At 40.6% G+C, this 27667-nt stretch overlaps 1 protein-coding gene across 1 annotated transcript; it reads right to left on the reverse strand.

Annotated features, from left to right (window-relative positions):
• Nucleotides 1–219: 219 nt before the first annotated feature.
• ATP6V1G3 (ATPase H+ transporting V1 subunit G3) lies at nucleotides 220–14684 on the reverse strand. Its single transcript, XM_084785991.1, has 3 exons — nucleotides 14559–14684; nucleotides 4712–4812; nucleotides 220–548 (listed from the first exon to the last, which is right to left on the reverse strand). Exons 1-3 carry the CDS (start codon nucleotides 14638–14640, stop codon nucleotides 375–377), a joined length of 357 nt encoding a protein of 118 aa, XP_084642117.1. The 5' UTR covers nucleotides 14641–14684; the 3' UTR covers nucleotides 220–374.
• Nucleotides 14685–27667: the final 12983 nt, after the last annotated feature.

A 27667-nucleotide genomic window follows, 5' to 3' on the forward strand; every position in this document is an offset into this window, starting at 1 on the left:
TACATAAGAAGCATCATTTTGCTCTCCTTTTAAAAATTATTATATAGGGAAATATATCCAATAAAGCAGTTTCTAAGCCAATAAAAAGAAGCATGAAAATATACCCTAAGAAGGCAGCAGTGGTCACTTCTTGTTTAAGTGTCAAAAATCAAGTCTCTCCCTTTTAACTTGCTTCATATTAAATGCCACTCATACCTATTACCAGGAGACATGACACTGTGCTGTTTATATTTTAATTCTGTGCCATAAATGAAATATGTGACATGAAAGTTGGTAGATACCCAGTAACGTTCAGATGCACAACTCTAGCCCTTTAATATTAGCAGAACTTCTCCCTCCCTCCATCCCTGTCTACATGGAAATATGAGGACCATTCAGCTGGTGGCTCTGTAGTTAGTGTGGACTTCTGGTCTGATGTCACACACCATGCTCAGCAGCTGCCTAATCACGCTGTCCATACACCTGTTGTAGCTTCCGTTCATTTCCTTTATCTTCTGCAGTGTCTGCTCTTCTATTTCATCTGAGAGGTGGCTCTGAGAGCCCATTATCTATGAAAGGGAAAAAAAGAGATTTATTTTAACATATGCCAGATTAAAATAGTTAAATTGAGTTACTTCAACATATTTTTTTCATAGTTAGTCTATGCTGTGAACTTCTTTGGGGGCGCAGAATTCTGTCTTCTGGGAACATACTAGATCATGAAGACCCGGAACATCTCTGTTAGCATCCTTGTCAAGTCATTATTTGACTAAAATATAATGTAACAAAGAAAGTAATCAATTTAAAGAAATGTTGTAGTGAAACATCAGGAGAGCTGTTCTTTTGTTTTGTTTTTTCAAGACAGTGTTTCTCTGTGTACCTGTGGCTGTCCTGGACTCACTTTGTAGACCAGGCTGGCCTCAAATTCACAGAGACCCACCAGCCTCTGCCTTCCTGAGTGCTGGGATTATGGGTGTTTTCTACCATGCCCAGCTGAGTTATTCTTTTCTAAAAGCCAACGGTTTGCTGATAATTTATCTCTCTCTAAACCCGTGGTTCTTACCCTGGGGATTGTGACTCTCTTGGGGATCAAATGACCCTTTCATGTGAGTTGCATATCAGATATGTACATTATAGTTCATAGCAGCAGCAAAATTATAGTTATGAAATAACAACAAAATACCTTTATGGTTGTCGGCCACCACAATGTGAGGAATTGTACTAAGGGTCGCAGCATCGGGAAGATTGAGCACCACCTCTAGAGTCTGGAAACTTTCTGGTTTCTAAGCTTGAAATAAAACCCAACCCCGGCCTTTGGATCAAAGTTCTTTTCTGTTTATATTCCAGGTATGAGGAGAACAACTCAAATCAAAGATAATTCTGAGAAGCTACAGTCCTTGAGAGCCCAGATAACCTTAACTCAAAGGATTGTGATAGCTGAGTGTGCAAGAAGTAGATTGTGCATAGAACCAATTTTATGTTTAAAAAATAGTTAAGAAGTACTTATCAAAACAATTCCACAACCTCTGGACTTTTCCTTTCTAAATTCTATGTCTTAAGTGGGATTCTACAAAAATGAAACAAAAAATTCATCAAAAGTCTTACATGGTTAAAAACTGAAAGGCAGCCTGGCGTGGAGGCACACCCCTTTAATCCCAGCACTCATGGAGGCAGAGGCAGGCAGACTGCTGTGAGTCTGAGGCCAGCCTGATCTAGAGAGTGAGTCTAGGACAGTCAAGGCTACACAGTAAACCCTGTCTCAACAAACAAACAAACAAACAAACAAAGCCCAAAACAACAACAACAACAACAACAAAAACCCCAAACTCCCAAAACAAAACAACAAAAACAAAAAATCTGAGAGGCAAATACTTGTCAAACTATTGCATATGCTCAGTACATATTACAGAATGGGTGGCTCTCTGGTTGGTTGGTTTCACTCAACTTCTATATGGCAGTTTTTAAATCTTGACTTGTATTGATTCTGTCGGTAAGACATTTCAGTACTTGATGTTTTCCTTTACAATTGAAATAGTCAAGATGAAGGATGGAACAAGAGGCTGACCCGGGGAAAGCATGGCCCACAAGAGCTACAATAATGGCTTTCTACGACGCCTGAGGTAGCATAGGCCATAGGCTCCTTTCATGTGTGCACCTTTGATTACTTAGCTGTAAAATTGGCTTTGAAGTCCATTCTCAGAGTGTTGAGGAGTTTTAATTATTGTCCAAAGCAGAGAGCAAATCTGCAGTCAGATTTACGTCTGATTAGATCCTTCCCATGAAATAACGTTTCATGAGGTTTAAAACCAACCAGTTTCTAACATTGCAGTCACCTTTGTTCTTACTTAGAAATTAGACGCAGTGGTCACATCAGAAGATAATCAAAGTGGGCTGTTGTTGTTCTAATATGCCACTTTCATGACAGCCTTTGCTAGCAAGGATAAGGACACAGAGAAATGCTTACTGCTTTGTTAATTCCAACAAGGGTCCAGGGAAACAGCCAAGAGCACAACAAAGAATCCATGAATGATGGACCACCGCAGTAAATGCAAATGTGTGATATACACACTATATCATACAGTAGTACATGCTATGGAGAAAAGTCATATTCTTCTTTGTTTTTAAAAGAGAGGTCATTTCAGATAATGCGGTCAGGAAGAGACACTAACAGTTAAACATGGATGAAGAAAGATGAGTGCGTCTAAATAGAAGAGGGCGGTGAAGCCCAGGAACAGTATGGGTGAAGGCCCCACAGAAGCAGGGCTGTCTGTCTCCTTAGGAAGAAAGAGGAAACGCAGTTAGAATAGAAAAATATAAAGATATGCAGAAAATAAAAGCACCAATTAAGAGGGCTATACCCATATACACAGATAAGAGTTTAAAAAGAATGTATTTTTCTGACTTTTTCAATGGATCCTAAGGTGTGTGTGTGCACTGAAAGTTTAACTCAGTGGCTCAATGCCTGGTAGTCAAACTCTCTACCATTGACTACGTTCCTAGCCTAACAAGGACAATTATTTGAACAAAGAATTTATTGAGTTTTTTTTTTTTTACAGCTGGATCCAATTTCTCAATCTTCATATGTTCTTTATGTATTTCCCCTAAAATAAAAGTTCTAAATGAAGATGTCTATCGTACTGAGAATTTTGGTGTCTTTAAAAACCCAGTTACGTCATGTAAACATGTTTCTGTTTTAACACCAGGGGTGGGGTATGGGGCTGCTTCAGATTGTCCGCAGCAGCAGACGATTTGCCTTGTGCACGCTCTGGCAGGCCCACAATCCTGCCAGCTGAATACTGTCTAGCTCTGGCAACTCTGGAGAGAGAATATAAAAAGACCAGCACTCCAAGAGAGGAGGCGTGGCTCTTCCTCCTGCTGGTTCCTGCTCCTGCTGGCTTGTCAGGTGGTTGAGAGAAAGGAGGCAGGAAGAAGTTGCAGATATCCTCATGAGACAGAGACTGGACTGGCCCCAAGGAACTCAAAACCCCTAACCAATAGAAAGTCGTAAGAAGAACTCAGCATCTCCTCTCCCCTCTAACCTTCTTCCTCTCCTATCTGTTGCTGGGGTGTTGGAAGGAACTGGGGTGGAGAAGGCTGGTATAGATATAAGAACTCAATAAAATCGATACAACAAATACGCCAACAGTCTAAACTCTTGTGCTGTGTTTTGCAATGACAGACTTCTGAATCGTTTTATAGTCACATGAATTTAACTTTGATATATGGAGCTTAGTGCTTTCTTCTAGCCCTATTTGCAACATGGCATTGTGTCCTTTCTGAAAATATCACGCTCTTGTTATTTATTTATTTATTTATTTATTTATTCTTATTTTTTACTTTTTAATTTACTTTGTTATTTATTTATAGGTGTATGTGTGCATATTCATGCAGAGGTCAGAAAAAGATATTGGAGATTGTGTGAGCATCAGATACAGGTGCTGAGAATTGAACCGAGGTCCTCTGGAAGAACAGGCAGTCTCAACTATTAAGCTGTCTCTGCAGCACCATATGCACTTACCTTTTACTATAAACTGCATACACTTAGTGATTGTGTATAAAAAAAGCCAGATTTTAAAAAAAGGACTCAAACGAAACATTTACTTGAATGAAGGTTTCCGGCTGCCAAGGAATCATAAGGAAATGCCAGAGGCTTTCTTTGTTTCTTAGTTTTGGGAACAGCGTCAGGATGCCTTGCGCTCAGATGCCCTTGCTTCCACCTCCTGAGTCTGGGATTACAAGGGTGTATGGTACCACGGAGCTAGGACAACATCTACACATATCCACTAACAGAGAGTTGGTCTCACAAACTCATTCTGCACCTTAGCCGGAATACCAGTCACTGATTCTGTTATTACACATTAATCCACAAAACAACGCATTTCTGGGGTTAGAATACTTTAATCCTTTCAGTTGTGTATTTACTGATATGAACACAAGTACTCACAGTACGTCAGATAGCAGCCGACTGGCCTGGAGGTGTGAAAGTGAGACTGGGAACTCGTTTGTTGAAGATTTAGTTGCATATTCAGCCTTGGCTGGATGCTGTCTGCTGACTCCTAGCAGATTGCTCCTGTCTCCTGCCTCACTCTTATACACAGGAACACCTCATTCGACCCTTCACACACAGAAACACCTTGTCTGAGCCTTTACACACAGGAACACCTCACTTGCCCCTTTACACCCAGGAACATATCATCTGAGCCCTGGAAGGCAGTGCTGGTGTCTTCTTCACCTTCGACTGCTTCAGGCGGAGCTCCTTCTCCATCTGCATTCTGTACTGGTCAGTCTCGGCCACTGCTTCTTCCTTGGCTTGCTTCAATCGTTTTCCTTTTCCTGAAAAACAACAGCAGCAGAAGTAACATTCCCCCCCACTTATGGCAGTGCAAATGATTAAAAACATTTTTCCCCCCTGATACAGGAGACTCTCACTATGGAGTCCTAGCTGGCCTGGGACTTGCTTTGCAAATCAGGCCAGCCTCAGTTTATCTCTGCCACCCACATGCTGGGACTCAAGGTGTGTGTGTTACCACATCTGCAGCATCCAGTTAAGGGCTAATACTGCTCTTGTTCCATTCCCAGCTCCCATTTCTAGTGGCTCCATCTGCCTGTCGCGTGAGTGTGCGCACTCATGTGTACACTCACACAGATAAACGCACTTTAAAAAATAGCAATAAAAATAATCATTGGCACCAGAGAGATAGCTCAGCCATTAAAGGTAGCTCATTTATCTTCTAAAGAATACAAATTAGGCTCCTAGCAAATGACTTTTCTTCCAACGTACATTGATGATTCCCCCCACCTTTTAAAAATAGGGTTTTTTTCTCACTATACCAAACTTCATTAAATAATATCTTTCTTTCCTTCAATTGGGTTCTTTGAAGCACGGAGTGACACCTTTTTTTCACACTTAAACATTAAAATACATTATCTCCCCATATACTCACAAAGTATCAGCCAGAGAACATCTTTTAACTGTCACTTACTCAAAAAAGACATTATTTGGTCAGATTTTTTTTTTTGTCCTGACTGGTTGCCAGGCGTCCTTCAGTCCACACCAACTGGATCCTATTTAGTGCTGGCAGACCTCCAAAATTGCCTCAGACTGCAACACAGACTCTATCAAATGACTTTCAATTTTTAAAACATTTTATTGGGATTTTTTTTTCTTCCTATTTGCTACCCTATACATCAAAGTAGTTTTTTTTTTTTCTGGTAGCTTTCTCTGAGGGAGACTTAAAAGCGGCTGTAAAACCAATTGTTTTTAATGGTTGGGAGATTTAGCTAAGTAGCCCCCCTCTCCTTGTATTAAAGAGCAAAGGTGTAAGCCTTAAGTCACAAGACAAGGTAGATGAAAGTGATGAAAGTCTTAGACAAGCCCGACTGTGGGGATGATTAGTCATGCACGAGAGGTGCGCTCTTCTGACAACAGACTGATATTAAGGGCTGCCGTGTCCCCATCAGCCTCTGCTATCTGGGAGTAGGCATGAATGCTCTGTAACTGTAAAGAAACTCTGAACTGTATTATTTAAGATGCCGTATTCTTTGCTTATCTGACACGGTTTTTTCTCTGATCTGTCCCAAGTTTAGGTTATACATTTGGTTAGCTGTTGTACTGTACACAGTTTGAAGTAGATAAGTACTCTTCATTAAGAAGCAAGAAAGGTTTAAAAAATGTAGTTGTATTTGTTATTGTTAATTATTAGTATAATGATGATGATGATGATGATGATGATGATGTGTGTGTGTGTGTGTGTGTGTGTGTGTGTGTGTGTGTGCGCGCGCACGAGTGCGCATGTCTGCCAAGACACGTGTACGGACTCAGAAGACAATTCACTCTGTAGAGTTTGTTCTCTCTTTACACTTTTGTGTGGGACCAAACTCAAATTCACCCCTCCAGGCAAGGGCTTTTATACCAAGAGTCTAAACACAAACATTTATCTGCCGCCTGTATCTCTGTAGCATTTCTTCTAAATTTCTCTCTGCCTAGGCACAAGTTGTTTTGATAGTCACTGAAAACATATTTAGAATAAAGACAGACTCATGGAGTCACAAACTACCTTCTACCCTTGGGGAGAACTAGAGGACACTTGTTCGGGATAGATAATTGCCTTCGTTTTCACTCTCTTTAAATACAAAGTCTGATGGACTTTACTAATGCTGCAGTAGTGCTTGAGGATTCGTGCAACACTAAAGCAAGGCTCACCTTCTGCTTAGTTAATGCTTATCCTGTAATGGATGCACAACCTTATGGCTCTAAGTATTTCCTGGCAATAAACACATCCTATTCACAGAGATTCTCTTGTTACATCTTGTCATTAACATCAATATAAAAATACAAAATATATTAGTATTTTCTTAGTGTTAATTATCTTACTTATATATAATAATTATCCATAATTATCTTACAAAGAGAAGGGTGCAAAGCATCCTTGCTCCCCATCTTAATCCCACGATATGCAAAATTACTGGTTTCAGAGTTGCGACTCTAGTACATTTTAGAAACAGTAATAAAAAGAAAAGCTCTGTGTGCCCTACCCTTGAGCAGGGTCCAGTGAGGCCCTAAGAGGCTCCATCACACAGTGACAGGCTTGGAGCTTGTCTGTGAGTGCCCTGTCATGGCACCAGTCACCTGCTGGTTCTCATTCAATTACAGAGGAGAGCCACAGGAAACCACTGCTGGCACAGCAATTTTCTGGATAGACTCAGCAGCTGCCGCTGTGCGAGAGCCTGCATATGCTACACCCGATTTAACCCAGTGGAAGAAATGGAATCCTAAATCCGCTGGTTTAGAGGTGAAGCAAAATGCATGCCTCAGATCACTCATCTTAACCTCCAGCTCACTTCTCTCTGTGTGTGGGAAGAGTCCCAAAATGAAAAAGTATACCTATTTCTTAACATTGAATCATAGTTCCTATGAACTAAAAGAAGTTCATACTTTTATTCCCAATATACTACTTATTAACATAGGGATGGGCACATAGGATCATCTGAATATTTTTGTTCACGCATAACAGTTGAATTTTAGGCCCACAGTAGTTATAAGGATACACAGACTTATCAGGCGAAGAGTTCTGATTTGGGGCTCAGAAAATGTATTCACTGTATGTATCTTGTTTTAAAATAAGGCTTAAAAGGGTGGCAGAGTCCAGAAGGATGGTTGCTTTTCATCTCCAGCTATTTGTTTGGTGCTTCTTGGCTACCTCCTAAATAAGCACAGAGCCTGACACGGAGAATGCAGATGTGCCCAGCGCACACAGTCCCTGCCATGGAAAAGTAAGGCATTCAACACATTATGGAAATATGTACATCCTGCCTCCACTTCCAAGAAGAGCAATATCAAACATACAAAATTTCAAAGAATACACAAGATCCTACCGGGAAAATAAGGATACATAAATATCATTTCTGTTTTCTCTGCAACTATTGAAAAATCACATTTATAGAGAGAAATGTCTACTCTTAAGCTTGTGGAGCATAGGGCCTCCTCCTTAACCCCACTCCATCATCCTGCCTCTTTATGCTAACACTGTAAGCCAGGCCTCTAATCGACAGCCCCATCATGGGCTCCAAGGAGGCTGGTGGGGGAGCTTCCAAAACAGCATGGAAGGGGCCTGGGCAGTTTCAGAGATGGACAGGGCCATCTTGGAATTGAAAAAGGACAAAAAGTCTGTTCTAAGTCAATTTGGGAGACACTAAATAATTCCACCGGACTCAAGTCAGTCATTTTTTACATGTCTGGCCTTCTGTTCTTACCGTCCTGTTCTACATTGAACCAGCCACTACTCAGAGGCTCCCTATAATGCATTTTCTGGGGGAGGTGCAGGTGTTTGGAGTGATGCTCCAATGGGTGAGGCAAGAATTAAAGACAATAAACTGAGGCAAGCTAAGAGTGGTTCTGTGTAGGGGATGGAGACCAGTGCCCACAGGCAGACTCCTCAGCTGCATGGCTAGGACAGACCAAGACACTGTGTGTCCTAAGATACAAATAAGTACCGGAGACACGAGGACACCATTTTGTTTCTTGGATTGCTATTTTTTGAAATATGTTTCCTTCAGGGAAAAATGGGATTTCTTCTTGTCGTCTTGGGGTCGGGGGGGGGGGAGGGGGACTAGAATTGCACAGTAGCTATCACATAGAAGACACCGAAAACTTTGAAACTGTGAGCAAGTCACTTCGTAGTTGTGAGTCTTTGCTTTCATCGACATGGAAATAATCCTCTACTATATAAAGTCATCTTTAACTTGATTAGCAAAAGATATTCAGGAAACGCTGGGCAGAGAGAGGTTGTTTGATGGTTCTGAATCCTTTTAGGTAAGAGCATGGATAAGGCAACAGCTCCAGGGATGTCACGAGAGAGCCTCCTGAAGGCTCCTCCGAGTATATCCAAGGGTTGAAAATCAGAATACAGTTGGACAACTATGTCTGCAATTCAGATTGATGGAGGAAGTTTAGCATGTGAGTCATCCAGGCCTTTGTATGTGCTAAATGTGACAGTTGTGTTTGGGCAGAAAGCAAAGAAGAGCACACAGAAGGAAAAAAGGCTACAGTTTTAAGGTAGGGAAATAGCAACACTTAATGGTTAAGGAAAGGCATATATGGTAGTTGTATTCCTAAATACCTAGCACATGTCATGCACTAGTGTGGCTCTTTGGATACAGCAGTGTAAAGTCACAAGCCTTATTGTCAGTCTGTATTCTGAATGTAATCCAAGAGACAGATCCCAGCCAATATCTGTATGCATAGCATGGCAAGGCTACTGAACGCTATGAAGAACAAAGGATGCTAAAGGTGAGAGAAGTTATAAGAGGTTGTGGCTAATATGGATGAGATCTCTTGGGTGAAATGGCAAGTGAGCGTAGGAATAAGAAAAATGGTCCTGCAGCTACCTTCAGGGGGAAGCTCCTCTAGACGGAAGGGGCCCCAGGCTCAGCTGGTCCTGATGCAAGAGTATGGACTGCTCAAGGAAACTATTCTACCTAGAAAAACACTCTGCTTGGGGGCCTTGTCATTATGATGACAAATCATTTTTTTTTCTGGAAAGAATGTTAGTATTTTCCTCAACTGTTAAAAGTCTTTGGAAAAATAAAGGAATCATTAGGAAGAAAAACAACAAAACAAACATCAAGGCCTTCTTTGGTGGCCATGATTGTCACCAAGCCTTCATCTGATTCTCTCCCTTCACGTATATTTTCCTTGATGTCTTAATGTACTTTTCTTCTGCTTATATTTTCCTTTAAAAATAGAACCAAACTGTGTGGGTCATGGATTAAATTTAACTAGATGCTGTTACTAGACAAAAAGTGTTCCATAGTTTTGTATGACCTGACCTCCTCAGAGATGTGAGAGCACAATATAGTCCAGAAATCCTCTGCTAGTAGGTGGATCATAAAGAAAGAGGAGGTATTTACAGGCCTGCAAAATATATAAGACAAGACCATGAAATTTTATATAAGGTTTGTAGTTTACTAGTTTATAAAAAGTTGTGTATTTAGGAACCAAAATATCTAGTTGCGGAGTGAAGATTTTATTAAATCAAGGAACTTGCTCAAGTAACCTGGTTATCTTCAGATTTGAAAAAAAGATGGAGAATTGCTGCCTTACAAAAACTGACAGGTGTTGCATGGACAAAGGCAAGACCGAAGGTCCATGTGAGCCGATGTACCTAGGCAGAAAACAGAGAGGCTTCCTGAGTATATTTTACTTCAAAATGACTCAATGACAGACTAAAATGACAGAAGATCATGAGGATCAGCACTCTGATGTTCTCTGAAGGGCAATTATGCTTATTCTTTGGAGGAATAGTAATAGATGAGATTTCTTGGGCTCCTGTTCCATAGAGAGAAGTTTCGAATCCTTTGTAAGTGTTAGCTCAGTTATTGAAGACAAGGTCATGAGGTGTGGTATTGCTCACACAGCTGTTCTGAGATGGAGAGAGTGAGCACAGTCAGATGAAGATGTGACCTGCTGGAGCCAGGCAGACATTAAGAAGCAGAGGTTGAATTTGTACCAGGCAGGGCAGCTCCGGGCACAGAGGACTGAGCATGCTAGAAAGCTGGAAGGTGTGTCCTTTCCTCATTCTAATTGTCTGTAGCTCTGGGGAAGTTTAAAGATGTTCTTGCTTATTCAACTTTTCTTATATCCAGATGTGACTATGGATGTATTTACCATAGCTTTTGGTGTACACCCTATGATGCACTTTATACCTTTTAACTGAACACATAGGCCACTCTCTATAGCTTGAAAAGCAGGTATCTAGTGAGGGCCTGTGGGGCTGGGGTCATGTGGAGCCAGAAGGAGCCTGTCTGGAGCAGGAATAAGGTTAAGTTGTTTCCTACCCTAGAAATCTCTCCAGAGAGCAGCAGGGGCTGGAACACTCTCTCCCCTGCTGTGATCCTGCATGTCGAGCACACTTAGTCCTGTGCCCTTCACTTTTGGACACACCAGAGGAGGTCACAAAGTTGCAACCAGGTTAAACTTCCTCTCTCCTTATAAGGTCATCTCCAGCCAATACCTGGAATTCCTTCTCATGCAAATAAGGCACCTTAGCCTCAGCCAGAGATGTACACTCCCCTCCCTTTCCCAAAGCCTCTGTTCATTCCCCAAAGGTTTAAATAGCCTTTGTTCCCTCCCCCAAATGAAAGGAAGCCTGCCTCTGGAGAGTCTGTTCTCTCACCCACCCACAGCCTAAGGTCTCCTGAGGTCTCCATCTCACAGGCCATTCCTGCCTCCTGCTTCCTCTTGTCAGGATCCATTGGTCCCAGTTAAGAGCAGACTGCACCAGGAAGTGTGGGGAAGCGGAGTGTGAATATCAGGAGCCTTGGGAGTTAGCTGGGACAGGCCTTATGGACTTTAGGAGAATTCCTGGTGCCTCATGTCTACAGTCCTTTATCTGTACCCCTGCAGGCACTTATAAACTCTATTATATACTGGCTTTCCTTGGTTCTGAGTCAGCCCTTCTTAGTGTTTCCAGAATAACATACACATGCTATCGCTTCTTTGCTCTTAGATTTTCCTAAGACAGTGAATAATGCTAATTCTTTTTTTGTCTCTCTCCTCTTGCCTTCCTCCCTTCTCTGTTTCTCTCTCTTGTAAATGTATGACCACCCACCCTGCTGAAGCAACTTTCTGAGTTTCTGACTTTCAAATAAATTAGTATTCTACCTATACACCACATTTTCGAATAAACATTTTACAGGAAAAAATGAAATATATGTGTTTATTAAAAAGATGAATATATATCCTGTAAAGGCAAAATTAATGCCATATTTTACATGTAATGTATATTCTACAATTAATGCCGTGGTCTGTGAGATGTCCTCCAGGTGACTTCACTGCTTCCTGTGTTCCGGAAAAGACCACACACTGCCATAAACTAGACCTATCAGCAGTTTCCAGAAACTCCACAGGAGCAATTAGATACAATTAACTCCCAATGTTCCTCTGAGATTAAAAAAAAAACAAAAACAAAAAAAAAAACTTCCCCTCCAGATCCAGCCTCCACCCAATCTGCCTAAGGACCTACATTCCTGTGACCCCCAACCCCTAATTACAGTTTTTCCTTACAAACTCATTACCCTTGAAGCTCTGGTATCACTCTCCTATCCTGCTGCATCAGGAAGGATTGTGATCCGAAGCTCTGAGCCCATAATACAAGACCCTGTGTATATCACATCAGTATCGAGTCCTGGTGGTCTTTTTGGGGGAGTCTCGTGATCTGGGTAATCTCGGCATAACAATCCCTCTGTCATTCCTTTGTCCCTTTTGAATGGACATTCATTTAACATTTAACTTACTAAACAGTTCAGTAAGGAAGAACAGAGGTCTACTCAAGTCTTCTACATCAACAAGGCTTAGAAGTAGTGAGCGCCACATGCGTGCTCACGCAACTGAATGCAAGAACAATTGCTGAAACACGAGAGAAGGGTCAGCATACCAAGTGTATAAAGTGCTGAGTCTCTTCGCCATAGATCACAAAAGAACTGAGATGGCTGCTACTGTAATGAAACTGCCGCGTGCTGACAGCAAGGGTAAAACAGCTGTGTGCAACCTGTGCCAAAGCCCCTTCATGACACAAAGAGGACATCTTAACATGCTCTGGAAGTCTTAGCTCAGCAGCGCTGAGGGGCACAATATTTTTTTTAACATGTTTTAAAGCCCAAGCCATTTATTGTTGTAGGCTGATTAATTGGTTGTTATTAATTATTAGCTGATTGCCAGCTTGGATAGTCATGATCTAAGATAGAGAGCATGTAAGATAAGTTTGTGTACATACACATACCACACACAAAGTTCTCAATTAATAAAATAGCTTTGTGGAGCATAGACAATAAAATATGTGTTTTTAATATGATTCCTGAGGTGTGATTACCAAGGTCATCATAGTTACTGAAGAAAGAGAAAGACATTTGGCTTTTATCATCATTATGAACTCAAAGGCGCAATGTCCTCAGCGCTCTCAATCATAACTTGCATAATTAGTGATATTTTTCTTTATACACTTTGAATAGAGGGAGTTGACAAGATCTATTGGCATCACAGAATAATATTGACAAGACATGTGCCCAGTACCATCCTTGAAGCAAAGCCAACATAACTATTGTATCTTTTAATAGTTTGCTCTCCCAGATGTTTCAAATGTGATTAGAAAAATTCGAACACAAGGATGAGAATTTTTGAGACTATTTAAATTGGTAGGCTCTGTACTGTTTGGCTTTCTATAAAAAAAAAATGGCATTCATGCTATTTTGTGATTGGATGCACGGTTTTGTGCTAGGAAAAGGATGTGGAGCGTTGGTAATGGTTCCACATATCTTGCTCCTTCCCTGCCTTTGCCATCACCCCCACTAGAATCTGCTCTTCTCTTGTTGGCTGCTCACAGGGCTGACTGTGCAGAAACCAATTCACCCTAAGAAAGTGAACAGGTTTTACTGTGCTGTAAACATCAGAGAACCGAACACTGCTTACCTGCCTCTTCCGTCTTCCTGGAAGCTACGTAAGCAACACTTTAGAGACACAGCAGCTCCCTTCCTATCAGATTTTGGCTCTATCTCCAGACAAAGCAGGAAAAATGATGGAGGTGAATGACACTTCAAATTGATATACATTGAATAGTAAATGATAGGAGATAGAATCCTAGGAAAGTATGCATCTTGGATTAGGGAACCAGAATCCAAGATATCAGTCTGGTATAAAAAATTTTAGAACTTTCTGTACTGCATTATTTAGAAGCTGGCTGCAGACTGAGGCCTGACTTACCTCCTCTCTGTTCTCAGTCTTCTCTGTGTGGTCCTGAGCTTGTTGTAAAAAGCCTCTCAGCATTACATCCTCCCTTTTCACAAAGATCATTGTGAAAAGTAAACAAAATAAATACTGAGCATGGTGGCTGACAACATATTTCCAATTTTCAAAATATTATCTTGGGCAAATCATAAAACCTGTACTTTTTGCATTCATAAAATAGGAATGATATTGATGCCTTATCCATATTGTGAATATTAATGAGAGTAGGGAGAAAGTTCAAGTTTATTGAAGACATGCAAATACACAGATACATGACTAAATAAGAAGGCAGCAAACGAAACTAAAATAAAAACATTTGAAAACTTGGCATGTAAGACCTATCCAGAGAGGGAAAATGAGATGTTAAACATTATCCCAATTTAATGAATCTGGAAATGGTTGCTCACAAAGCATCGATAATCTGGTCCAGTTACTGTCTAGTGATGGACTTGATCTGAAAGTCAACTGTCTCTTAACTATTTCACAGCATTATACAAACTGAGGTGTTGAAATGTAAAGGAAGATGCAGAAGCAGGCTTAAGCCCACATCCATAGCCTTATTGCCTTGGACCTGTTCCTTTAGCACGTGGCCTCTCTAAAGCATCCATCCCAATTAACAAAACCCCATCCCTGCTGGAGCATCATGGAACAAAGGAGCTGCGTAGTTCCTGTGAATGGCATAGGCTTTCAGAGGAAAAGTGGTAACACAGCACAGTGTAAATACAGGTCTGGCTGACTAGGAAGCCCGTGGTCCTCTCCCTCTGCATTTTCTGACCCACCTCTCCCAGGGGAGACTCACTCTTCTTTGCTTCTTCGAGCTTGTCCTTGGCTCTTTTCTCTGCCTGCAGGAGCTGTTGGATCCCCTGAGACTGGCTGGCCATGGTGCCTTGTTCCCAGCAAGAGGACTTTTGTGAAAGCTGCGACCCACAGTGCCCTTTTATCCTTTAATGGATCACCACAGAAATCAGCTTGTTTTGTCAACAGGGAACACATAGCTGTTCGTTCCAAACTTGCCTGATTGGACCAGAGAGTTGGGTGCCAAGGTGAGCTCAAGGAGGAATCCAGAAAAGCAAACTGGTCACTCCAAGAAGTTGAGAATTCACAGTCTGTGATTTCAACTCTCTAAATACCCAAGGCGACTCTGATGGACTATTGGGTTTACTTACAAAGAAATGGGTAAGACATCTCTAGGTTACTAGTTTCCAGCAACCCCGACCCCCAACTGACTTGTTGCTGAATTGCCTCTCTGGTTGAGATGTTTCCCCATAGTCTTTGTCCCTGAGATACTTGTCTCAGGCCTTACTCTGTCTCCATGATTGAATTATCTGCTTGAGGAAAATTGATTTTCCTTCTTCGAGGAAGGAGAGTCTTCTGGCTTTGTGGGAGGAGATCTATTCTCCTTCTCTCCTAGGCCTCAGGTGATAGAAAAGGAAGACCACTGGGGTATAGTGTGTTGTTCTCTTGAAATGCTTTGTTGCAGTTAAAGATATCTTACTCCAGTGTCTAAGTCAACAATAAGCGACGTCACCTCCGTGCACTTGAGGCTAGTTTAAGCATGTCTGTTCTATTAGAGTCTGCGTACCTCTATATATAGTGAGTGGTGCCCACATATTTCACCTGATTCTGCCCAGTAATAGACAAATAAGAAAGCCACTCACAATGTAACAGTTATATGCATCAAACACCTTTATTGGCAAAGAGAGGCTTAGTTTCTTTTTCACTGAGATGGTATGATCTTCAGAATGGCTTTTCATGGACTTCAGCTCTCATAAGCAGAACTTCTGTCACCTAGTTTGTCAGGTTCAATTTGTTTCAACAGGCTCCTGGATTTAAGAACAAATTTAAAACAAATTGAAAGCTAAACCTTTTAAGGTTTCAAAGATGATTTTTTCCTAATCATTTTAAGTATCTCATCTCTACCGGCATCATTGCAGTGTGTGTGTGTACACGCATGCATGTGTACAGACACACACACACACACATACACACAAATCTTTGAATGTGGTAAACTGTTTTCTCCACCTGATCGTTTTCCTTTCTTAGGATATACCTTTGAATCCCCTGATTTTTCTCCTCCCCCTCTCCCCCTCCCCTTTCCTCTTTGTGAGGATATTGATTTTATTATTATTATTATTATTATTATTATTATTATTAATTTTAAACAAAGTCTCATGTAGCCAAGACTAGTCTGAAAATCAGTATGTAGGGTTAACTCTGAAGTTGTGGTCTTGCTGCCTCCTGAGCACTGGGGTTATATGCACATACAACTACACTTGCCTAATGACTGTTGGGGACTGAGGCCAGTGTTGCAAACCATTCGTTATTTTGTGAATTGTTAAGTGGAGACGGTCATGAGAAAGCTGGGTAGCTTTATTGACTCTCTCAGCCTGACAGAAAGAAGGTAGTTTACAGGGATTGATGTTAAGTCAGATGACTTCATGAAAATGATTCTTCATGTTGTGTAGAAAATGCTATGTGTCCCCAAGGCGTCTTAGTTGCCAATAAACTCCTTGCTGGTCCAATCCTAACCCTGTCCTGTGTGCTTTGTTTCAGTAAATTTGCATAAAGGTATAATATAAGCGGTGATGCTTTTGCAGGATCTCCAGGGATCTTATACTTTCATAGATAAGAAAGTTTATGATGGACATACAAAAGATACATATGTGTTAGGGAGCAGTCCTCAAACCCCCAAAATATCAGTGCCACTGACACTGTCCTAAAAGACAGAATGACAGTCTGTGAGGAGTCTGAACTCTGACAGAGTGTACCGCCGGATTGCTGGAGGGCAGACAAAAGCTTACATTAAGTGTTCCTCAGAAACCCATATGAAGGGTTTCTGTCTGCCAGGAAGGGTCGCCACTTTCTTCTGTCCCCATAGCTCCAGCAAGTTGTGCATCTAGCTCCTTATTAGCATGTACATGGGAAACACATACCAAAGCCCCTAGTCTCTTCTGACCTGCAACCCCCCACAAGCTTCCCCCGCAAAACCTCCCAGGCTGTTCCAGGTTGCAAGCCTCCCTCCCTTCCCAGCCTGTTTGTTTTATAACTGGCAAGGCTTTCTCCATCTTCTTGCTATACTCTCTGCCTCCTGAGAGGTAGCAATGGCAGCTTTGGACTCCTGGAAATGCCTTTGGCTGTTGTATCTGCCTGGAGCGGCAGCTTTAGGCTTTCTCAAGTAAACCTTCTTTCCACCGATGGAATGGCCTAGTTTGGTGGTTTCAATGCACTCTCACTTACATAAGATCCCTTCCCACCACTACCACAGGGTGGTGATACATGTAAGTTACTCACTTTGGGACTAATTATACCATAAACCAGTTTGAACAGGGAGAACTCAGCATTTACCCTAATTAAATACTGGTCTGACAAAACTGCCAAACTTCAATCAGTATTCTATTCTTATGCCCTGGTAGTAGTGATAGCAACTTTTGAAACTTACCTGTTCACTTAGAGAGAAGGAATTTTAGAAGTAAATGCTGGGCCCTTTCAAAATACCTAGGATTTGAAGAGAACACTCCAAATGACAGCCATTACTGCTCATGCCTCTTTTAAGGTCTCATGTGCAATTTTATGATAGAAGAAGTTTGTTCCTCCCTTGTTTATTTAGTAGAATAGTCTTCTGGTCCAGACTTATAGACAGCACTGAATGTTCCCGTGTACAGAAAGATGCGAAAGGAGAGATCTGTGGGGATCCACAATGGAGAAGAAGGAGCCATTCAAAGTAGGAAGCTAGGGTGGGTTTCCTCCTCTCAGCCCCTCTCAATCAGGAAACAAGGGGGAGAGGGTTAAAGAGTCTCACTAGGAGCAGAGACAGAGGGCAAGCAGCACTAGCATCTTAAACAGAGTCCTGGATGGAAAACAATAAGAAACCATAAGACCATCATCACGTGGGGTCAAAGGGAAACTTTCGGTATATTCTGTGTAGATGAAACCATACTGACCCAAAGTAACAAAACCAATGAGAAAGGAAAGTTGAGCACAGGTGGGCCATAGAGTGGTAGTAGAAACAGATGCCTGGATGGGGAATTTGATCAGTATTATCTACGCCACTATACATTGTTACTGAGTCATTGCTTCTTCTTCTTCTTTTTTTTTTTTTAATAGAACACCGTGAAAACCGTCCCCTCCCCCAACCTTTTTTCAAAGACTGGATTTCACGTAGCTCAGGCTTCTCAAATTCACTATATAGTCGGACTTTAACTCCTGATTTTCCTGCTAAAGCTTCCTAATTTTGCAGAGCACAGTGTGTACCACCACACTTCATTTATTCTTGATGTGAATTTTCATTTCCAAAATAAAATATTTGTTGTAATAATAATAACAACAACAACAACAACAACAATAATACAATTAAAATGTTAACTACCAGGACTTGAAGTTTGAGTATGTTATTTGAATATCTTAAATTTATAAAGAATCAATGGGTAAGGTTTTATTTTACTACTCATTAATAAAATACCAACCATATACCAAATGCCGAGTCTACCACTTTGCTGTTCAAAGTGTGTCCGTACTTAACTTTATGTGACTCTCCCAATTCCCTTCGCACATCTTACTTGGTGCTATGGTTACAGATTGTTGGCATATGTCCATTGATTTTAACATAAAGTAAAAAGACTCCGGAAGAATTACCTGTCAACCCAAGGAAGAAGAGGGCATCTTGTCTCATCAGTTCATTGTCAATCATAACAGCAACGCAAGATTGCTGTGGTGATAGGCGTTAAGTGATCTTCATATTGTGGTGGCAGAAGGGAAGTAGAGAGCTATGGAGGGTAAGGGCTGGGATATCACCCAAAAGCTGAATCCCCAGCGACATTCTCCTTTATCTGTATCCCACTTCTTACAGGTTCAAAACAGTTCCACCCGCTAGGGACCTCAGTGAAACACAGTGGCCTATGGGAGACATTTTCATGTTTAAAGCATCATAGTTGTAAAACACACAAGCATAACTAACAGTGTGGGAACTGTTACAGAAAATCTGCTAGAGAGGCCCAAACCTAGGGGGCAGCTGGATGATAGAACCATTTTGTGGAGAATGATTTTTAGTACTACAAATGGCCAGCTTGCTTCTTGGAATGACCTTCTTCTGTGATTTTCTTTTCCCAGTGAGAAATATGAAAGTAAAACAAATATTACCAATTGGCACTTTGCTTTGGATGAAACAACTGAAAGTCTAGATTAATTAAATTTTCTGTGCTGTGTTATCAGCTTCAGTCACTATGAACAAGGTAATGACATTTTAGAGGTTTCTGTCAGTGATTAACTGGCCTGTTGCTTTGGACCTTCGATGGAATGGCATGAGGGAAACCACAGTGCAGCTACACTGCTTTCCATGTGGCTGGGAAGTGGGAGGAAAGAGAGAGCAGAGCCCTATGCCACCTTCAAGGACTTACAGGAGGACCTATGGTCTCTTAATAGACTCCACCTCTTAAAATTCCAGTGCCTCTCAGTAATGTCAAGACAGGGACCAAACTTAACTCCTGGATGTCTGAAGAACCTTCCAGATGGAAACATTACTAGTTTTGAGTGATGGTATATAAGAATGTTACAAATGATATTTGGCTTCAGGTAAGTGCCAATTTCTTAGCTGTTCTTCCTCGAGCATCTCACTCTAAGCACCTGTAAGTCTTCCTGTCTGGTTATTTGACCTCACCAGCTCTTGTCTTGATGCTAATGATGTTTTATCTTCTTCTATTATACAAAGAAATTAAGCTAAACAGTAATAGTGTCTTTAACTGACGTGGTATTGAGTACTTCTTAGATTTTGTATTAATGTTAATTTTGGTTTTTATGTGGGGTTTTTTTTGTTTTTGTTTTTGTTTTTTTTTTTTTTTTTGGTTTTTCGAGACAGGGCTCTCTGTGTTGCCTTAGCTGTCCTGGACTCACTTGGTAGACCAGGCTGGCCTCGAACTCACATTGATCCACCTGCCTCCACCTCCCAAGTGCTGGGATTAAAGGTGTATGCTACCATGCCCAGCTTTTATGTGTTTTTAAAGAACATACTATCATTGATTGTTTGGTACTGTTACTATTGGTTTTTGGTAGTGTTTTGATGTTCATTCTCATAAATGATGAACTGGGTGTTAGCAGTATCTTTTGTAACCAATCAGAACAGTAGGAAAGGCTGTTTTTAGCAGATACAGCGTGGGCATGTCACTCACAGCCACTTTGTAGAAGTGTATCAGTACAATGTACATTTAGGCCCTCGCTCTTCGATCCACTTTTCTAGTCCCGTTCATATTTTATCTTGTTAATACAAAATGCATGAAGTGGTACTAAAAATGATCAAAGTCTTTAAAACAAAGTCCATGGAAGATGCTAGCATTGAATTTTGAAGAATTTCCAGTGAAATACCTCTGATTTGTGTTCACATTCACCATGGAAATAGCCTTGAATGTTCTGAATAGCTGTAATTATAAATTTAGCAAGTGCTCACCATAGATCTAGTTTCTCTCCATTAAAGTTTCGTTTCTACTCAGACTTCCTCTTATTATCTCTTCCGTATATGTTTCAGTATGTCATATGATCCTTCTTCCTGCTGTATCAGTTTGACCCTTGAGTTGGATTAATTGTGAAAATTGGGGTTATTTCTGGTTTCTCAAAAGCTTGACACATCTAGGTATGTCAACAGTGTGAACTCAACTCTTTAAGCACAGCTCTATGACTTGGTGTGGTGTTCCTGCAGAGCCCAGAACCCTTCTCTCACTTCTGTGCTAACAGTAGTTGGGTAGTAGTAGATGAAAAATATGCAAATAAGATGCTGATAAGTTTCTATTTTTATATCTCTTTAACCAGAGGAGGAAATAATGGTTCACATTCACGTCTTCTGCTCTGGTTTTCTTCTCCACTCTCTCCTTCATACTTTTCTACCAAACCTTGGACAGTCTTACGTCTCTTCACTCAGAACCGTCTTTCCGCCTGCCCTGAGTCCTTCCCTCACTCTTATTTGCCCCAGAGTAAATCACTGACAGCCCATTTTTGATGACCAGCTTAAAGACTGATATTTCTAGTGTCTCTTCATCCATATTGGTCCCTTATTCATCCTATGCAGAGTATGACACTTTTGGATGTGCATGATCCAGGGTATTTTGAACCTCCACTCACAAGCTGTGAGCTCTGTGAGGAAGAGAAGGGTTAGCTAACAACCATTTAAGAGAATCCCAGTGATACTGACATTCAGGTGAAAACGACCAAGAACTCGATTTCTTATCAGACACTTAAATGGCACTCTGCCAAACTGTCCTTTGGGGAAAGAGGGCACGCTGTACAGACTCAAATGATTTTAGCAGTTAATACAGAAAAATATATTAAAGGCTTAGTCCACTAGATTCTTAGAGCCTAAGGGAAGGACTCCAGCTACTTGAAGTTACATAAACTCCTAACTAGATGTAATGTGATCTGTTCTCAGAATTTGATTGTATTGTATAGATTTTTTTTTCTTTTTGGGTTTCTAGAATTCCTTGCCTTTTTGATTTTCCCATTATGCCTATAAAAAATAGCATTTGTTGATACCTTCTATATGTTCATGTTTTAAATATCTGTCCTTTGCTGAATCACCTGATGGTTCAAAGCTCGGTTCATTCTTTTGGCATCAAATCAAATGACTGCAATAGAAGAGAGAGCACCGGGATTCCAGGAGAAATTTCAAATGTAGTTGAGTTGAAGAACTTTTCAATCTGACTAATTGATTCCCTTGAACTGATGCTGTTCTCTTGTTGTTCCCATACAATGACAGAATGCCATCATTTCAGGCCCCAGGCTGGTACCTCTTTATGCTTAATGGCTCCTCTATGTGCAGTGAAGCTCCATTTTGACACTGTGTGTGAAATCTTGGCAATTTAGTCTCCCAGAATTATTTATGAATTTTTACATAATTTCCTAGTCTTTCCTAATCCCGGTTCTGCTATACTGCAACCTAAGTTCTATTGAGGTATTGTCTTAGGAAAAAAGGAGGGGCCTGTGATCTTAGTCTACATATTTACAAGGTAGGTAAGCAACACCCTGCTGGCTAAGTTTTTAATGTGTCCGCTCCAAACTGAATGTTGCAGGCTCCACTGTTACACCTTTCAGAATTCTGAAGACATGACATTTTATTGGACTATTTGTTTTCCTTCTTGACAGGCCACTTTTCTGATTTTTTTCCTTTTTTATTTTTTCTACAAAGTTTGGAGTTGTTTGCACAGGACTCTTGGAGAAACCCCATTTTTTGTTATTATTTACTTTTGCTATTTCATTTTGCTTCTTATTTACTCTATGGATGAACTAACCTGGCCTTGTGGGTTTAGATATCATCTCTGTGCTGTGAACTCAAAATTTAAATCTCCTCACAGTGGCAAGTTCACATCCACTTGGACATTAAACAGTGTCACAAACTTATATGACATATTATGCCATCTGAACATCAGTATGACTGTTCACTGTCCATTTTTTAAAAAAGAAAATGATGAGTTTTCTTTTCTTTCTTTCTTTTTTTCCTTTTTTTTTTTTTTAAAGAAAATGGTGGATTTTCATGTCTTACTTTTCCTTGGGTCAAACTTCTTAAGAGTCATGTTTTTCTTATGCTCTATATCCAATTTTAAAAAAAACTATTGAGTCTCTTTTCAAAAGAAAGTCCAATTTGACTCCTCATCCTTTCTCACTGCTTCCCTGTCAGAGCCCTCATGGCCTCTTCAGTAGGTAAGCCACAGTCTCCTAAGCAGCCTCCACTGACATTCTCATCCTGCCTTCAATGTGATGATGAGAATAAACCTACTAAAAATATTCACATGAACTCACAGGTCTGTTTGGAGCCACTTAATCACTCTCTGGCCTGTGTCATGATCAACCATTTCCTTACTAAAGCATCAAAGATCCCTCTTGATTATTCCGTTCAACCGTCCAACATAGTGGGCACACAAATTAGTTTCCATGGTGTCCACATGGATTGCTTTCTCTCCATACATATACAAAATAAATAGATAGATGGATGGGTAGATAAATAGATAGTAGATGGATAGATAGATGGATAATAGATAGATGGATGTGTAGATAAATAGATGTAAAAACATTATCATTGAATGCATATCTAAAATCTTGCATTTAGCCCCACTACTATGCTCTCGTCATCATTCAAATGTTCATGATTTTCCCACCTCCTTCAAATACATCATTTTCTAGAGTTTACATTTTTATAAGAAAATACATTATCTCCAATAACAGTTTCCTTTTTGAGACAAAGGAGTTGCCTGCAGAGTGGAGCTTTGAAAAAGTACTTTGGTTTGTAATTTACCTCAACATAACACAAAAGTCTTCTCTTTGGCCTAGTTTTGATATCAACTCCTTTAAAATTTTTCAGCTATGAAAAAAATGTTTGCAGAAGCTAAAATATATATAACTCAGTTCTGCTATCAAAAGAGGAATCTCACTAGCAGAGAACTCAGACTAATGAACAGTCTTCCAACAGTAATTAGAAGAGTTCCGAGAGAGTGATCCTCCACGTTCAAAGAGCATGTCAACTGAAAGGAGAGATTTCAGTGTTGTGCTCTTATGTAAAGATATGCTTTACACATTTTACTTACCACAAACATACGTCCCCAGCAGCCACTCTCCTGCTCAAGGAAAGCAGAAGAGTTGTTGTTATCCACCACAGTTCCCAAAAGGCTGATACCATGACAGCCCAGCCCTTAGGAGTGTGGCCCAAAGACCAGGAGACTGAGCTCCATTCTTCCTGTCACTGATGAGACCTGTGATCTTGTGTAAGTTACATGGTCTCAACTGTGACATGCTGTAGATAGAACAGTGTCCCACTCATAAGACTGTGTTGAAGGTTAAACTGGATCATTTGAAAAATGCTTGTTACATAGCAAGCTCCATAGATCTTCGCTGTTGTTATTAGGCATTGGAAGAGGCAGAGAGGGTGCCAGAAGGTTATGTACCTTTGACAAGGCGTACGTTATGGCAGTGATCTCAACTCTCTCACATATCTCACATATCTGAATTGTGCAGTTTTTCTCCTGAGTCACGATCACACAGTCTGATGTAATTTGTTTGATGTTATGTCTTCTAAAGCAGAAGAAAATTCTCACTGAGTCAGGAGAGAGTGTGTACATTAAACAGCTTTTGTTTTTACTAAACATGGAACTTCCTGACCTGTCCTTGATAGGAGTCTGTCAGGAAGCATCACTAAAGGCTTTAAACTTTTCTAAAAAAGCAGAGTCAATACATTTATAGCACAGCTCTTTACACTCTGGCTCTCATGCAGTGCATTGAGCAATCTCTTCAACCAGCAAAAAACCAAACAAACCACACGGCCACCAGCTCCATCTAGGTCTGTCTAACATAGAAGAGATTTTTTTTTTGATTAACTGCTCATTGATTATTCTGTTATGTTATGGTTAAACATACATGTGTGCATGTACACACATACACATACACACACACACACACACACACACACACACACACACACACACACACTGGGTTTAGTCTTTGGTGATGCTTACGTTGACTAAGATTCCCCTTCATCTGCATAGCTGCATGTTTTTATCTTTTGTTATTATCAACGGTAACAGTTAACTCCTGCCTGTTATAATAGCTGGCATATTGAGAATTCTGGACAAGTAGTAATTATTAATGTCAATTGTTGGAATTGTGGATGTGAAGGGATAGCAGTGGTAGCACTCAGAGATGAGTGAGGTAGATTTGCAGCTGATTAATTTTTCTTCATTATGCTTATAAGAGGTGTAAGAATAACATGCATGAGGATTGTTACCAACCATGCAAGCTAGGGAATAGATCTATACCAAATCCAGATATCCTCTTATTGTCCATATAGCCAAAGACCTCTATGTCTTACTACAGAGACAGTTTCTCATGCATACTAATTGTTCTTCTACTTATAATAGACAGAACTAGGAGAAGCCTGGATGTTCACCAACAGATGAATGGTTAATGAAAAGGTGGTACATCTACACAATGAAATATTATTCATCTGTTTAAGAAGGGAACTTTTGAAATTCACAGCTAAGTGGAAGAGCTAGAAAAAAATCAACCTGAGTGAGGTAACTCATATGCCAAAAGACAAACACTGTATGTAGTCTCTTATATATGAATGCTTGCTTTTAAGCCTCTGACAGGCTTGCTACAATCCATACAGCCTTAGACATAGACTACAGGACTGGAAGGCAGGGGAGGATCTTGCAAGGAGGTGGAAATAGACTATTTAGTTCGGGAGAGATGTGGAGGAAATTGGAATGGTAGAATTGAATATGGAACACAGAAGGAGGAGGAGGTAAGGGAGAAAAAGGGAGGTAAATCTAAAACTAAGTGCCAGTTGCAGGGTCATACGGAAACCTGCTACTGTAGAAGCTTCTTAAAACATATACATATATGAAAGAAATCTAAATGGACCCACCAAGAACATCAGAGAAGATGCCCTGCTACATATCTCCCACCATCAAGTGAAACCTCTAATGCTAACAATGGTTATTGGTCCATAATTGAGCTATTGGTCACAGGTGCTCAATGCTGTAAAACAGGCTATTTTTTGTTTCCCACAAACTAATGGTAAGGGCCTGTTGCTGAAGACAGAGCTTACATATCTCATTAAACATGGTGAGTTAAGGTGGTGCCTAATTAGAGCTTTCCCCCATACTGACTAGTGTCCATGTAGCTGAAGCTATTCTGCATGTTACCAAATAACCAGCAACCTATCTTCAAACCTTCAGTCTATAACAGTCATCTACCTACATGATACTCTGGTGCAGTAGTGGCACAAACATTCTGGGACTAACCAACCAATCCCTAACTGGATTTAAGTCCCATTCCACTAGATGGAACCCATGCCTAGCACTGCTTGGGTGACAAAAAACCTAAGACTAAATAGACAGTGAGCCCAGGAGAAAATCAACTAATGTTCTTCTAAAAGAACATTGAAATAAAGTTATTATAATGACATTCTGTTACAACCGTAGATTAATGTTTTCTCAGTCCTAATCAGAGAAGCTTCTTCTTGCCATAGATGGGAATTAACACAGAGACCCACAAATGGACAATATGCAAAGTGCGAAAGACTTTGGAACAGTCAGGCCTAAGTAGAATGCCTTTATCAATATCCCCACCCCTCATCCACCCCAAGCTCAGGGAGCTATATGGAAAAAAAGTCAGAAAGATTGTAAGATCCATAGGGAATGGAAATAATGTCTTCCAGACACAATAGGACCAGTGTACATATAAATTCACAGAGACCATGGCAGCACTCATAGGACCTGTACAGGTTCAAATCATAGCTAATAATCTTTATTATTAAAATCTATAATTATTTTGAGGGTATTAGCTAGCCCATTTTCATAATAAATAAAAGACACAGACATCTGTTGTGTTCTAGAATTAGTCTCATTTTACATGGGACTGGGCAGATATTAACCCTCTAAACTATCCTTATCACTTCCCAGCTTCCCTCCCAGGCCATCTTCTTTAATTATTCCTGTCTGGGCTACATCTCTCCATCCACTCCAATCCAGCCACATGCTTGTCTCCAGGCTAACCCATGGCAACATCCTTCTTCTTCCTCTTCCAGCACCTGTCTCCTCAATCCATTTGCCTTGTATAGTGGTCCCCCACCCCCACTCCAGACCTGCTCTCTGTCTCTCTCTCCTCTCTTTCTCTCTCTCTCTCTCTCTGTCTCTCTCCTCTCTCTCTCTCTCTCTCTCTCTCTCTCTCTCTCTCTCTCTCTCTCTCTCTCTCTCTCTCGCTCTCCCCTGTCAAATCCCTAGCTTCATCATTTTTTTTTAACCAGTCAACTTTAAATAGGGAAAGCAAGGTTTACACAACAAGGATAGGTGTACATGAGAATATGGCCATCTGGGCAGCAATTATATCTTGGGAGCCAGTAATTAGCATCAGAATACATAGCATCAGACCAATCCCCAATAAGGTCTCAGTTTTGAGACAGGAAAGTGAACACAAGCTCCCATCCCTAACTGTTACCAATTGATACCTATTTGTAAAGGAAAACTTAGTATTCTCTAATGGCGTCTCTCTGGGCATATTAACCCAGGGTTAGATACTTCTGGCCCTATGCCCAGCACTAGATGGTCAACACATAATGAACTGAATCATATTATTATAGTTTTTTTCTTTTTGGTCTCATATAGCTTTGTTTGGGCATGTTTTGTCTTAGTGGTCTTTTGTATATTATGTTTTCCAACACTGTGTTTTTATAAAGGTGTGTGTAGTGTTGGAGGTGGGGGTGGTGGAGGGCTGGAGTTGGGTGGCTGGATAGTAAGGAGGGGAGGATCTGAGAAGTGTTGGAAGACGACAAACCCCAATCAGAATATATGATACAAATAAATTTTTTTCAATAAAAAATAAAGATGAAGTTACTTAACAGTAGTCGCAGTTGGAGGCATCTGTACTTTCCTGTGGGCATCTGGCATCATGAGCAACTGAAGTCATCCTTTTCCTGCCATTTGCCTTCCATTTCAGTGAAAAAAGCTGCAGTAAACTTGACCTGAGATCTGAAAATGCACAGCCCTAGAAGGGTTCTCTCTTCCTAACTGAGATAGAGACTTCTCACTGTCTAAAGTGTTGGAAAGGAATCTTATTGGCAGTTTCTTAAAGCAACATGCTCTCAGCTAGGAGTACCAGTTGTTCTTGTGTGAGTTAGAGCATCACAAGTCTGGGGAGGAATGGGTGTTTCCCAGTTTGTCTTTTAAGAGAACCGAGACTGCTTTACATGCCATTGGCCCATAACCTCCCATGACTTCCCTCACTAGAAACTCTTGGGGAGAAAAAGAGAGGGTGGTGTTCCTCTTTCCTTCCACACCCCCACCTCCAGAATACTATTTTATGAACCCGTTTATCTTATGAAGTAATCCTAAGTGCTCTATTTATTGAGTTCCTTTTATGGATATGTGGGAGTCAAAAAGA

The sequence above is a fragment of the Acomys minous genome (assembly GCF_964271855.1).
Source record: "Acomys minous genome assembly, chromosome: 1".
NCBI lineage: Eukaryota > Metazoa > Chordata > Mammalia > Rodentia > Muridae > Acomys > Acomys minous.